The 15,080-nt window shown below is 33.9% G+C and overlaps 1 protein-coding gene across 4 annotated transcripts in view; it reads right to left on the bottom strand.

Moving 5' to 3' along the window:
• Positions 1–5,066: 5,066 nt before the first annotated feature.
• Arhgap5 (Rho GTPase activating protein 5) overlaps positions 5,067–15,080 on the bottom strand; it is a 72,226-nt gene continuing 62,212 nt past the window's right edge. For all 4 annotated transcript variants that reach the window (XM_029484965.2, XM_021178861.3, XM_021178860.3 and 1 more), the window contains exon 7: positions 5,067–13,494. In XM_029484965.2, the coding sequence (XP_029340825.1) occupies positions 13,167–13,494 (328 nt within the window). In that variant the 3' untranslated portion in view covers positions 5,067–13,166. The remainder of the gene's footprint in view (positions 13,495–15,080) is intronic.

Genomic DNA, 15,080 nt, shown 5'->3' with positions numbered 1-15,080 from the left:
TTTCCTAATAGGGTTGAGGCTTCCTGGGTTTTCTCCCACTCACTTTGGCATATCTATTGGTATAGTCCTTGTTCAGCTCATATTTAGGCTGTCACTTTGGTGAGACTTTATGGATGTAGTTTCTGAGATTACTAGGAGACACAATCTCACAGCAAACTCCATGATCCTTTGGCTTTTATAATTTTTCTACTCCCTCTTCTGCAATATTCCTGGAGTCTTAGGTGTGAGAGCTGCTTTGTAAATTTCTCCACTGGGACTGGGCTCCACAACTCTACACTTTAATAGGTTGTGTCCTCCTGTAACCGTCTCCATGTGTTACAAAAAGCAGTTTCCTTGATGAGGGATGAGGACTACATCCAACTGTGGGTGTAGCAGGAGGTCAATTAGAGCTCAGGGGCCTTTGGGTCCAACACCTGAAGTGTAGTGTCTTCAGTGCCTTCCACCTCTAGGGAAAAATGTAAATAGTTAACAGTATGATTTCTTATGATGTTTTCCAGACATCTTTACTGTTATTTTACTCTCTTCCCTCCTCCTTATTTTACCCTCTTCCCTCTTTAATTAGACCCCCCTCTTTCCTATTCCCCAATTAGATAATTTGTACCACACTATTCCCCTCCCTATTGTTTTCCACCCCCTATTCTTACTTTCCTGGTTTCTGCCATTACTCCAAGAAATGTACTCACACCTGAAGATTTGGAGCTAGGATGTGCTAATGAGGAACAAACCAAGGGTCCTTTGTCATTCGGGTCTGACTGACTTCACTCTAGTTCCATATACTTAACTGCTAAATTCTGATTTCATTTTTCTTTACAGATGAATACTATTCCGTAGTGTGCATGTACAACATTTTCATAATCCTTTTGTCAACTGAAGTACATTTAGGCCTTTTCCATTCCTAGCTATTGTGAACAGAGCAGCAGTGAACACAGCTGAACAAGTATCTGTAAGGATGCTGAGTTCTTTGGGCACGTGCAAAGGAGTAGTATAGTTCAGTGAAGGATTCCCTTTCTTCCACATCCCATACAGAATTTGTTTTCAGTTGTCCTGTTGATCTTTGCCATTCTGATTTGGGTAAGATGAAACTTCAAAGTTGTTTTGATTTATATTTCCCTAATTGGTATGAACAATGAACATTCTGAGATATCTCTTAGCCATTTTTCTTTTCCTCTCTTGAGAACTCTCTGTTCAGGTCCTAAGCCCATTTTTCAAAAGGGTCATTTTTTTTTTTTAAAGCTTCGCTTTTTGAGTTCTTTATATATTCTGGAAATTAATCCTGTCAGACATATAGCTGGCAAAGATTCTTCCCATTCTTTGGGTTTCCTCTTCACTCAGTCATTTCTTTAGCTTTTTAGTACAGAAGCTTTTCAGTTTTATGAAGCCCCACTTGTCTATTGTCCTTAATTCCTGAGTAAATGGAACCTTTTTCTGGAAGTTTTTTCCTCCATCTCTATCATGTAGGGTACTGCCTATCTCTTTTCTGGCAGTTTCAGGTTTCACATTTAAGTCAGTAATCCATTTGGAGTTAGTTTTTGTACAAGGTGACAGATATTTATTATTTTTATTTTTTTGCATTATTGTCAAATACTAAATAGCTGAAGTTACATATACTCATGTTTGGTCTTTGAATTGTTCCCTTGGTCTACCTATCTGTTTTTTGTGCCAATATCATATTGTTTTTATTACTATGGCTTTGTAAAATATCTTAAGAACTTCATCTTAAAATATCTTAGAAATTCTTCTTGCACTGTACCTTTTGATCAAGACTGTTTGGGTATTCTGGGGTCTTTTGTGATTTCTTATGAATTTTAGTAGGTTTTTAAAATTCTATTTCTGTGAATAAGATGGAAAAATCTGTTTTGGATTGTATTGAATCTATATTTAGCTTTTGGTTAAATGGTAATTTTCACAATATTACCACAAAATCAATCCATGAACATGAGATGTCTTTATTTTTTTGTTGTTTTTTTGTTTTTGTTTTGTTTTTGAGACAGGGTTTCTCTGTGTAGCCCTGGCTGTCCTGGAACTCACTTCATAGATCGGGCTGGCCTCTAACTCAGAAATCTGCCTGCCTCCGCCCCCCAAGTGCTGGAAATAAAGGCATGCCACCACTGCCTAGCATCTTTACATTTTCTAATGTCTTTGTATATCACTTTCTTCAGAGGTTTAAAGGTTTCCTTGTAGAGGTCCTCCACATCCTTGGTTAGGCTTATTCCTGTAGATATTTTATTTGAGGCTACTATGAATGGGAATGTGTCCATGCTCTCCTTTGTATGTTTGCTGTTGCTTTATAGATAAGCTATTGATTTCTGCAAGTTCATTCTGTATCCTGCCACATTACAGAATTTGTTTATTGTGCTTAGTTTTCTGGTAGAATTTTGGGAAGCTCTAATGTCATCTATATATAAGGATATTTGAATTCTTTTCCTATTTGTATCCCTTCATTTCCTTCTCTTGCCTTATTGCTCTAGCTACTACTTCAAGCACAATATTGAAAAGGAGTGGCCAGAGAGGTCATGATTGCTTCAAGCTTTCAGTTTTAGATTATGTTGTGAGTTTCTCATACATACCTTTCATTATATTGAGGTATGTTCCTTTTTCCCCTACATTTTTCTAGGACTTTTATCATGAAGACATGTTGAATTTTGTTAAAGGCGTTTTGGGCATCTATTGGAGATGATGATGTGATTTTTGCCTTTAAGTCCATTTATGCGGTTTATTTCATATATTAACCTGTATATGTTAAACCATCCCTGAAATCCAAGGATGAAGTCAACTTGGTTATGGTGGATAATCTTTTTTATATACATCTGTATGATTTGAAAATATTTTGAGCATTTTTGAGTCTATGTTCATCAGGGATATTGGTTGGTAGGGTTTTTGTTGTTGTTATATACTTACCTAGTTTTGGTATTAGAGAGATTCTAGCTTTGTACAAGTTTGGAAGGTTATACTTTTCTCTTTCTTCTTGAGGATTGTCTGTATCTTTCTTGGAAGTCTGGTAGGATTCCATTGTGAGTCCATCTAGTCTTGAACTTTTCTTAGCCTGAAAGCTTATTATTATCATATTATTATTATTGTAATTTCATTTGTTATGGGTCTGTTTAGAATTTTTACTTCTCCTTGGTTTAACTTTGGTAAGTGGAATTTAGAAATTTATCCATTTATTGTTTCACAGTTTAATGGAGTGCAGATTTAAAAAATATTCCCTTATGATATTCTGAATTTCTTTGGTGTATGTTGTAATGTTTCCCTGTTCACTATGATTCTGTGAATTTTGGGTACCTTCTTTCTTTTTGTTAGCTGAGCCAAGGATCTCTTTGAATTTATCTTCTCAAAGAACCAGCTCTTAGATGTGTTGATTATTTGTATTGCTTCTATTTCATTGATTTCTGTTCTGATTATATCTTGCCTTTGATGTTTAGATTTGATCTTGTTTTTCCAAAGTTTTGACTTGAATCAGTAAGTTGTTTGTGCTTTTTGTTTTTATAATGTAGGCTCAGAGCTATAAATTTTCCTATGACTGCTTTCCATGTGTTCCAGTGTTTTTACTGTATTTTCATTTAGTTCCAAGACATTTTATTTCTTGATTTCTTTGAAAAAAAATGTACATTTTTCAGAAATGAGTTATTTAATCTCCCTGAGTTTGTGTATTTACTAGACATTTGCTTGCTTCCAATTTTACTGCATTGTGGTTAGATAGGATGCATGGAGTGGATCCCTTTTTTGAATCTGTAAAAAACAAACAAAAAAAATGTCTCTCACAGTATGTGGTGTATTTTAGAAAAGTGTTCCATGTGTTGCTGAGTAGAATTTGTATTCTTTGGTGTTTGGATGAAATATTCAGGAGATGTGTTTATTCGATTTGACATAGTATGTCAATTCTGATGTTTCTGTTCAGAATGACCTGTCTATTGGGAAAAGCAGGGGTACTGAAAGCACTATTAATGTCTTTAAATTTAGTAGATTTTTAAAAATAAAATTGAGCACACCTGTTTTGTGCACATTTGATGAATAAAATTTGCTTGGGTAACTGTTGCCTTGATTAGGTAATATATCCCTCCTTTAGTTTTAGTTTGTTCCATGTTGAGATAATGCCTGCTTACTCTCTGGTTCCATTTATTGGAGTAATTTTGTCTATCCTTTTACTCTAAGATGATACCAACTTTAAACCGATGTTTTTATTGTAGACAACAGGTAGTGTTTCTTGATTCACTCAGGCAACCCGTGTTTTAGTGATGAAGCCATTGATATCTATTGTTGAAATGTGTTGATAGGTGGACAGTGTTGTTGATTTTTGGTGTTGTGTTCAGTAATACTTTAATAATAATAACTATGGTTTCTTACTTTCTCCTTCAATTTTGGGAAATAAGTTTTGGGTAGATATGTTACTCTAAGCTAGCCATCACAGCATTTTAAGACTTAGAATGCATTGCTCCAAGCTTTTAAAGTTTCCATCAAGAACTGTCTTTTTGATTTTTCCTGTGTCTTTTCTCTTGCAGCGTTCAATATACTTTCTTATCTATATTTAACGTTTTAACTATCCTGTGCTGTGGAGACTTTTATTCTGGAATTGTCTTGTTAGTGTTTCATGCGCTTTTTGTATTTGTTTTGGGCATCTTTCCTTAATTTGGAGGAAGTTTTCTATTACCTTGTTAAAGGTCTAGTCTTTGCCACTGACTTAGGATTCTTCCTCCTAGTCTCTAGAGGAGGAGGATCTGGCTGTGTGAGAGGTTGGACGCAGTGAAGAAGTGACATGTGTGGTGGTCCTGATAGAAGCCCAGAGGTTGGCTTGGGATCTAGGACAAGCCAGTCTGGGCAGGGGCACTCTGGGTATGGGACCAGAACTAGAATCTGGCAAGTTGAGAAGGTTATCACTCATTTGAAAGACCATCTTTTTGTTTTTCTGTTCTTTATATGATCTCTCAGGTGCAACTACAAGAGGAATGACAGACACTCAGGAAGACAAAGTTCACAAAACTGATAGATCTTATGGATAGGACACACATGCCGCACAGGGTAAAACATCAGGATGGCCAGGAAGCAAAAAACAGGAGCAAGGGGAAAGCATTAGGCCAATGCTTTTATTGGTGTTTAAGAAAACACAAGACAAAGCACAGTTTAGGATTAGCTACTTTGTGTAATTTTGGAGGCCTCTAAGCTACTTTTCTGGCAACTGGGCCCTGGAGTAATCATGGCATATATTGTCTAGTAGACTGATAGTCAAACAGAGGCAATATGCTTCCTGATTAGTTTGAATACCAAAGCCATGCTTCTACTTTTGAAATAACTTTTTAAAATTTCCATTTGATTATACAGGGTCTTTTACACAATAGGTATAAGTTGAGGGATGGAAAATGTACGACCAGGGCAGGGGAACAACACAAGTGATATGTGTGCTGCTGAATTCTGCTCAGGTGCAAACTCAGATGGATTGTCCTTATTTTTACAATGGGTTGCTGTTAGGCCTGGCTATCTGTTTGCACTGAAGTCTACAAAACTCATCTTATTGGCAGCTTGACATGCATGGTTGTCATGTATTCCTGCGTCTAAAAACATGTAGCCTTGTTTCAGATAATGTGGTCTTGTTTCAGAAGCTTATTGCATGTTCCTAAGGTACACTGCATACATTCATTACATCTTCCCTGCCACTTACCTCTCCACTATGGTCACCTACATGGTACAGCTCAAGAAAGAGGTGTCAGAACATAAACTTGTGTTTTCTGAGTTCTCCTTGATTGTTTTGGGTCTGGCAGGCTCCTCTTTGTGAGAATAGGTTTTATCAGAATTCAAAGTAGATGTAGATTAGATTCATACCATGGTTAATTTAGTTCTATAAAACGCTAGAAGTCTGAAGCCATTTTGGATCTCTGCTCATGGGATAGGTAAGAGTGCTAATGGCATTAACTCTGGTAAAGGCCAGGGATGTTGCTAGAGATCTTACAATATACAAGACATCTCTCCATACAAATAACCATCTTGTCCAAATACCTAAACAATGCCAAAGCTGAGGGGTCTTCGTCTCCAATGTTTTGTCTTCAAAGGCTATAAAAAGTCCAGCAGATGGACTTTTATATACTGTGCCTGTCTGTAGTAGGGGACAAAAGATGAAGCACATTTCAAAAGACCTGTTCTTCCTTATTCCTTAGGTCATAATAATTTATAACTGCATTATCCTGCTGAATTGAACCTTGTAGGACTGAATGTCCTGCATATCCAGTGATTTTTTTTGTTTTTTTCTGTCTTTATTTTTCGTTTGCCTGACGACAGTATGGCAACACCAGCTGATCATATTTGTATACCTATATAAAATTAAAAAAAAACTTTTTATATCTGACATAATCATATACTTTTCCTTTATTCTGCAGTGTTTTTTTTTAAAAATTAACTCTTAATTATAAATTTCATTACATACAAATGGTTATTTGCTTTTAAATTCATGAAGATTACCTACAACTATATTCTTTTGAATTTTGTTGGCAAGTTTATGTAGGCCTGAACAATCTAGTAAAGGCTTTAAGGATTTAGTAAAACTCACCTGCAAAGTCAAATGGATGCACGTAAACTTGGAATCACAAGTACAATTTAATTTATCTCTTTTTTCCCCCAATGTAACTTCTAAAAGTTCTTTTATTTACTTCAGATCATGTAAAGCAGCAGTCTGAATCCCTTAAAAATACATTCTCGTACAGAAAACCTACTTAATCCACAGGGATATTAATTGTATGTATGTATGTGGGTGGGTGTGTGCATGAAGGCATGTGGGTGGGAGGCCAGATGATACTTGTAGTTTTCTCCTTGTACAAAATGTGTTCTAGGCTCCAACTCATTATTAGACTTGGCAACAAGCTATTTTATTAGCCGAGCCTACTCACTGACCAAACCACCACTTTTGTTGGACATTAAATTCTAAATTATCTTGTTATGTTTTGGCCCTTGGACTTTGAGCAAACAAACATGTTTATCTCGTTCTAGCTTAACTTGCAGTCAACTGGTGCTTTATGCTCACAGAAGATGCTTGCAATCACATAGAATAGCTTTTGAACAAAAAAGTCGAGCCATATACAATGTGAATTCCAAGGTTCATGATCACTGAGGATTACTTTGGAGGCTGGTTATAAGAGGTCTGATTTATAGTTAACATCATTTTCATTCAGTATCTAACAGTCTTCAACATGGAGTTCTGGGTAAATGCTTTTTCAAGGCCAATTCATTCATTTTGCAAGAGTAAATTCTCTGATCTGCCATCAAGTTTATTTTGTTATGACCAGAGGATATAGTTGTGAAGACGACTTTTCCCTCTATATGCAATATAATTTCTCTACTGATTAGAAATACCAAAGCACCACTTGTTTTCTATGAGTACACTTGTAGTCTTCTCCATTCTGAACTCTCCAATGTCCAGTGAAAATACATGGTCTGAATGTTCTGCTGAATTGTCTCTTCTATATGATTTCTCTCAAGAATCTAAGTACTGGTGAGTGAGGCACACGTGCTGGAGACGACTCATTAATTGGCATATATCTTTGCAATCTGATGACCCTCAAAAAATCTACTAAAGTGTAATATTTTAATGATTAGCAAATACTGTATGATGAGCATACTCAAAAATCTTTAGGTTATCCTTCAGAATATAAATAAGAATCTTCATATATCATGCTTATTTATTTCCTATAGCTGTAAAATTTTACTTCAATCTGTATTATGAATTAATAATCAACTATTACATACAGATACAGAAATAGATTGGAGGCTTTAATTTTACTAACAATCTATGCCAGTGATCAGCCAACTAAATTCTACTAGCCTAATAATTTAGTTAGAACACTCATATTCATTTCTATTTTGTTAAAGGCTACTTATAGACTATAGTTAAAATAAGTAGTGCTATAGTGATCAAATGGCCTGAACACTTTAATATATTTATTGTCTGACTTCCTAAAGGAGAAAAAGTGTTAATTCCTGATCTATACCATGGAAATAGTAATTTTAAGGTAACAACAGAAATTTTGTAACTTAAGTATTAGATAAAACAATTTGCATTTTAAAAGTACAGTTAGAAAGCCTCACTTACAATGTTCTAACTAAAAAAAAAATATTCTGCAGGCATGTATGACTGCCAAAAAATGGCAAATCTAGAGGAGAAATTTTAAGAAGTAACATGGGAGGATATAGCTAGCTTTCTGTTTTTCTTTTAATATTGTGTTGTTTTTAATAATTTCATCTACAAACTTAACTTGGACTCCTATATAAATAATGATAGTAATACATATTGTTTCTGATCCTAGTTATCATTTCTTGAACACCTAAATTTATCTGGACAAAATGAAAGAACAAGAATCAGGAGAAAGAGCTTCAAACATAAAACTGACAAACTATTTTAGATTTAGACAATACTGACCAAAGCATTCACAATTCAAGTACACACACACACACACACACACACACACACACACACACACACACACACACACATCATCTAGTGAGGAAATATAGATAATTAAAAAGACTTGGATCAGTTGGTAAATCTGTATTGCTTATGTTGAAAAAAAAAACAATATAAATTTGAAAACATGGTAGGAGAGTTCATTACTAAATTACTCACGGTGATTTTACCAATTCAAGAAAACTGAACATAAAATCTGCACTATGGTGATTAACAAGTTTGGTTTTTCAACCACAAATTCTTTGACAGCTACTTACAGATGTATATTATGCATGTGTATATAAGCACACAAATATATATTTGCAAATTTTAACAGTTCTAACAACTGGTAAGCAAGAAATGTCAACACTGTAATACTAAATATAAAAAAATGTTAACTTCCTCTGTCATTCACTGGCTTTCCAAAATCAATTTGGCTACTTCTAAAATTTTCATAAAAAACTAATTTTTCACCATTCAACTAAGATGAGAATATGAAATCCTGTGATTCCCCTTTTCTCCACCCTCCAGGAAAAGGAATAATTGTGTCTATGATATACTCACATATATAGGATGATGATGAGTCAACTAAATAGTCAAGATTTCTCCAAGTTCATTAAAATTATATTTTAACTGTTTTATAAAAACTAGGGTATCTGTATCACAGCAAATCACTGAATTTAAGAATATATGTTAAAACCAAACAGATTCTAGAATAAAAAATGGTTTGGTGTACTTTGAAGAATGGTATCTTCCTTAATTAAATATTACTTACAGGTTTTTGGTAACTGGAAAAGCCTAAGAATTCAAATCCAAGATATGCATAGGTATTTAACTCAAAGAGAACTCACCAGATCCATAGATGACAGCAGATAGTCATAAAGTTGGGCTTATCTTATTTTCAAGCCATGAAGAAAAAGCAGAAACATTATTTTCCAACATTAATAGCTCTGCTGTAATGTTTTAAAAACATTTCTATTGGAAGAATTTCTCTCAAAATCCAAATTCACATACAATTGTTTAATTTGTACATTTTATTTTGTTTTCCTATTTTTAAATCTTTTTAAAAGGTAGGTTCTAATGTGTTGCAGGCTATGCTCAAACTATGTAGTCAAGGACGATTCTGAACTTTTGATTTTTCTGCCTCTATCTCCTATATGCTAAGATTATAGATAGGTGCCAACAGGCTTGGTTTATGTAGTGCTGGGTGAGGGCTGACTCCAAGGCTTTGTGAAACCTATGCAAACACTCTACCAACTGAGCTACACACCCTCCCTCAGGCCCTAGTTTTAAAAGCTTATATTCACAATGAGTTTTTCATTTCCTTTCATTGTATAAGGAAAGTTCAATAACAAAGTCATCCAGTAAAATCTTAATTATATTAATATAAAAATTTAAATGTTCCTACTTTACCTAAAATTAGCTAATTTTTACCAACAAAATGGTAAATATAGGCAACTTTAATTTAAAATTGCACTGCTTCTTAATGTTTTATGCGAAGCATTCAGCATACCAGAAGCTTTACTGATAATGGCAGCATCATCTGGATGAAGCATAAAATTATATTAACTATAAAAAGAAACAAACCACTTTTGACATTTTAAAGTCACTGACAAATAGCATCCTAATTATTACTCTATAATAAGCTAAAAATAATCATGGAAGTTAAAGCCTAAGATTTAATTTCAAATGTCCCCTTTGTTTATATCTAAGAGATATTAGAAAGTAGATTTCAGTACCACAAAAACAAAAAACAAACGAAACCAAAAAATACCCAACTAAACTAAATCAACCAACCAACCAACCAACCAACCAACCAACCAACCAGCCGACCATAAAGTCTTTAATATTTACATACAGTATAGAAAAAAAAAAAGGTCTGCTTTTTTGGGTACGTTAGATTGCTGCTACCTATAGTATTTACACCGTGTTAAGGGGCAGGGGACGGGGAGGGGAGGGAAGTACTACTAAAAATATCACTTTAAACACATATATTGCACCTGGAATTTTGTTAAGATATATATATACCTTGGCAAGTACATAACAAATAGAATTTGACTTCTAAAAAAATCTACTAAAAGCCTGAAACAGAGACCCCTCTATTCTTCTTTATATTATCTAAACACTGTTGAGACTGATTTTGGAATAAAAAGCACTGAACTGTAAATGAAACAACGGCAATGTGCATAGATGGACTTTTTAAATATTGTGAAATGTCAAATGTTGACCCATTATTGTAAGACTATCTACTATTCTTTAAACCCATTAAATCTATATACACATGTGTGTATGTGTGTGTCCCTAAACAGTGCAATAACTTACAAGCAACAAATGATTTAATTATGTTACTCACTTCTTAGAATTACTGTTCTAATGTTTAAAAACATACCTATACCCTTGGCCAAAAACAAACACAAGTCAGTGTAAGAGACTGAGCTTTAAACCATACTTTAATTTTCAATATCTGTAACCTAGTAGTAAAATGAACCAGATGTAAAATATTTAAGTGATTCACTATGTAGTGTGTCAAATCAATGATAGAATGCATAGAAAAGTAATATCAGTTTTGGAAGAGGTGTAAGGTGGTTAATGTGGAAACTTATAAATGCTAATTTTAATAACAAAAATAGTTTTAAATGTAAATGAATGTTAAATTAACACATTATAAAAGATAATAGCTTAAATAAACTGGGACTCACATATTACAATTGTAAAGTTAGGACAGAATGAACCAAAGATATGAACAGTTCTGAAAATTCTCTTGTAAGCCTACTTTCAATAGAAATAGTCAGGCTTTTATCCTGTACATAGTTGATGCTTTGTCTATACCATTTATAGTAGAAAAATAAATTCTTTAGCAACCTAGAAACAGTTTATAAAACTCTTAAAGTTTAATTTTCTTTGCCAGACATGCCAATGTTAAACTGACAGCTATAAATTAAAGCTATATAGACAATAGGTATAAGTAATATAGAACAAGTAAGAATACTACATTTACCGGATATTTTTTTTTTAAAAATTACTGTACTTTCAATTCCTGTGTGCTTTGCAATAGGAATAATAGGGACTTTGTTCTCTTAGAAAAGATAATAACACAAGATAATTTATAATATACATGTACTTCAACAGTAGCCTGATTCATGTTGACATCTTTGTTGAAATTGGAAGTACAATACCTAAGATACAACAATTGAGAAAGAATATTTTAAGACAAAATGGAGCAAATCAAACTCTTAGGAGCCTTGAATCTCAAAATCATGAATTTACTATAATACAGATAAGGAAACCTTAAAATTGAAATATAAAGATTACAACATTGACCAAAGAATTTCTTTACTACACAAAATATGACCCAGCAGTAAAAAGCAAACCACTTTTCCTTTTCCAGTAAAACAAATGGTACGGGTTTGATAATAAAATAATTTTGAATATAGCCCAACTAAATTTACCTATCACTCAGTCAGAAAATTTTATCATAATTTAGTGTTCTGGTTGTATCTTCACTAACAAAATATTTAACCCTTAAAGCAGCAGTCATTTATAGCAACTCTGGTACCAACGGCAAAGGGGGGAAAACTGGTTTAAAAAATGGTGCAAAAGCCATTCTGGATTGTAGAACAACACATCACTGAAAGAATATGAATACAAGTTTGTTATTTTATATATACATACTCCAAGGAGTCTGTCAGTACCCAAAGTATTTTTATTGCTGTATTAGCAATGGAATTTTTTGGGATATATTCTCAAGGGCCACATAAAAATAGATTCAAGGAACAGATTAAATTGAAATCCTAGATTAAATGTTTGGTTTAAAGAACTTTCTACAACAAACTTCATGTTTATGTATGAAAAGTTATATAACCTTATATGAAAATGTCATGAAGTATTTTTCTACACTATACTAAGTGTATTCCCCAAGAGGGAAAAATTAAAATATCTAAAATATATTAGATTAAGATTACAAGACCATCATAGATCTTTTGAACATGCATCTGTTTACAGAATTAACTGTGTATACAAAATGTATCTTTCATTATAGATAATAAAGAAATGAGTTGGTGACAACTATTCTTTACATCACATTATCAACTCACTTTAACCACAAGTGTGTCCTTGGTACGTGAGTAAAAGAAACAGGTTCATTCACTCCTCATCAAATCATCCACAAATTTACTTAGAAGATGAAGGTGCAGAAATGTGAAATATGTTACATGTGTTTTTCTTTCTTTCTTTCAAACATCCCAAGCATGGCATAGTAACCGGAAATTAAAAAATACTTAACTGGGCTTTAGTTATCTATACAGACTGCTGGAATTAGGTCCCCAAATTAGCAATCAAATAACAAAATCAGCCATAAAGCAGGCTGAAAGCATTAAACATTTCATATATGAGTTTTTAAATCATTTAATTTCTATAGAAAAACTGTATTCACAATATACTGTGACAGAAATTGCCACGGGAATGATATACTGATTGCAATAAGGTTGCATGCAGCAGCAGCTTTGCATTTTTATAACTATTTTTTTTTGTTTATAAAAATTAAACCTCTCCAGTCATGCTTACCACATGTTTTTAGATTCATAATGTAACTGAACAGGGAATACCATATAGTTCAAAGAGAAAATGTCTCATTATTTTGATGTGGATTATCTGTATGAAACATGAAATATACTACTAACCCCTGAAACATGCATGTCTAGATTTGTTTTTGTCCAATTTCAGGCCATCTGCAATCACATTCTATTTATATAATACCAAGAGGATCTGTCTGCAATTGTGGTTGAATTAGCTGAGGCTGCAATGGTGGTGGCAACTGAAGTGGTACCATTGATTCTACCAATTGTCCTGGATTTGAAGTTGGTGGAGGAGCCACAGTGTTCGCAGTTTCTACAATTTCTCCATTGTAAAAGAAAAACTGGCACTGTTGAATAAATGTTTCAACGACAGATTGATGGATTTTAGTGGTAGACAGAAACTCCCGATTTTCAAAATCAGGTCTCATCAAAGTTGGCCAAAAACAGATGGATAAGTTGTCTGCTGTCATTAGGTTGATTTTATTTTGCTGACTAACCCTGAAATTATAAAACAGGAGAAAAAAAAGAAATCAGAAATCATTGCAATTACAGATTCTCAAAGCTAGTTTTCCATTCATGCTAATTTTATCTTCCAATTAATTTTTTTCTTAGCATTCTATATTCAACTATATTCTAAAATAAGAGAGCAATCAATACATATTTCTTGTGAGACTGTTACTTGCACCCCAAGTGTTAGAGGTCTTTTCAATTTGAAGGAAAAAAAAAAAAACCCAAACAAACCTTTTCCTCTAGGTTAAGAAGGCCAAGTGACAAACATTATGTGCATATAGGTTTTTAACCTACTGTGGGACATTAAGAAATAAATTATCTCTTTTAAACCAACTTTGGAAAACCTAGGATAATCTATCCAGCCAAGAATATTTTAAACTTTCAAGAAAGTTAGCTCCAAGTAGACTATGAACACTTTTAAAACCGTAAGCGTTTTGTTCACTATTAAAATTAAATTTTTATCTATAGAGAACACTCAATAAATTCTACTTTAAAATTTCTCATGATTTAACATCAATTTACAAATGGTCATAGAGTACTAAATGATTTTTTATCCAGTCCTTTAAATACATGAGCAAGCACTATCACTGTCTCAAGTAAGCAAGACATGTGAGAAGCTAACTTTAAGACCTAAACTATGAATTATTACATTAAGAGAGATAGGAAAGAAACAGTTCAAACTGGCATAGTAGTATACATCTGTAATCCAAGTTATCAGGAGGCTGAAGCAGTAGGATAGTGGATTCTAGGCCAGCCTGAGCTACAAAAGGAAAGCAGAAAAAACTGTACAGATAGCATAGCAGGAAAAATTTTAAGACTTAAAACAAACAAACAAACAAACAAACAAACAAACAATCCACAAGCCATAGGAAACTCCCAGACACAGGAATCGCTTATCTAAAGTAAAATGTGTAGCCAAACATTATGTTCTAAAAAAAACTCAACTGAAGCAGTCAGAATAAAAGTCAACCATTTCTTAATAAGTAGTAGGCAATTAGTATGTACAGGGAGACAGGGACTCCCGGCTGTGCACCTGAGGTAGGCTGACTCCCTGTCATGTAAGCCACATGAGCTACTTCAGGCTTGTCATGCTGGCCAAGGATCTGACTGGGGAATGAAGTCCACAGAGTAAGACCCTGGTCTGAGTGTTAAAGTTCCGGGACTGAGGACAGAGTTTGGATCAGGAATCGATCTATCCGGTTTCTCATCTCCAACTGCTGCACTGTCTTACAAATATTTACTTCTATATTTGCTTGTTTTTAAACAGGGGCTGGCTTCAAACTCATTATGTCGTGGAGGATTTCTATGTGGTATTTCTATGTAGCAGTCAAGTGCTAGCTAGGCTCTGGGATTACCTACAAAGTTAAGGATACAAAATTAGAATCTTCTGGAGGGCTTATTAAAGCCCTGGTGACTAAACTGCTGGTGACTATCTGATCTTTGTGATTTATTATGTCTGTGGTGAGGCCGAATAACAGATTTCTCAAATTCTCAGATCACTGTTGGGTACCATACTCTCAAACCACTGGCAGCATGTTAAGATGTGCCGCAAATGGACAATCCTGGATACCCGC

This window comes from Mus caroli, unplaced genomic scaffold (genome assembly GCF_978045245.1).
Source record: "Mus caroli unplaced genomic scaffold, Mus_caroli_1 scaffold_14, whole genome shotgun sequence".
NCBI lineage: Eukaryota > Metazoa > Chordata > Mammalia > Rodentia > Muridae > Mus > Mus caroli.
The sequence above is the reverse complement of the archived record's forward strand: the minus strand, read 5'-3'. Positions and strand labels throughout refer to the sequence as shown.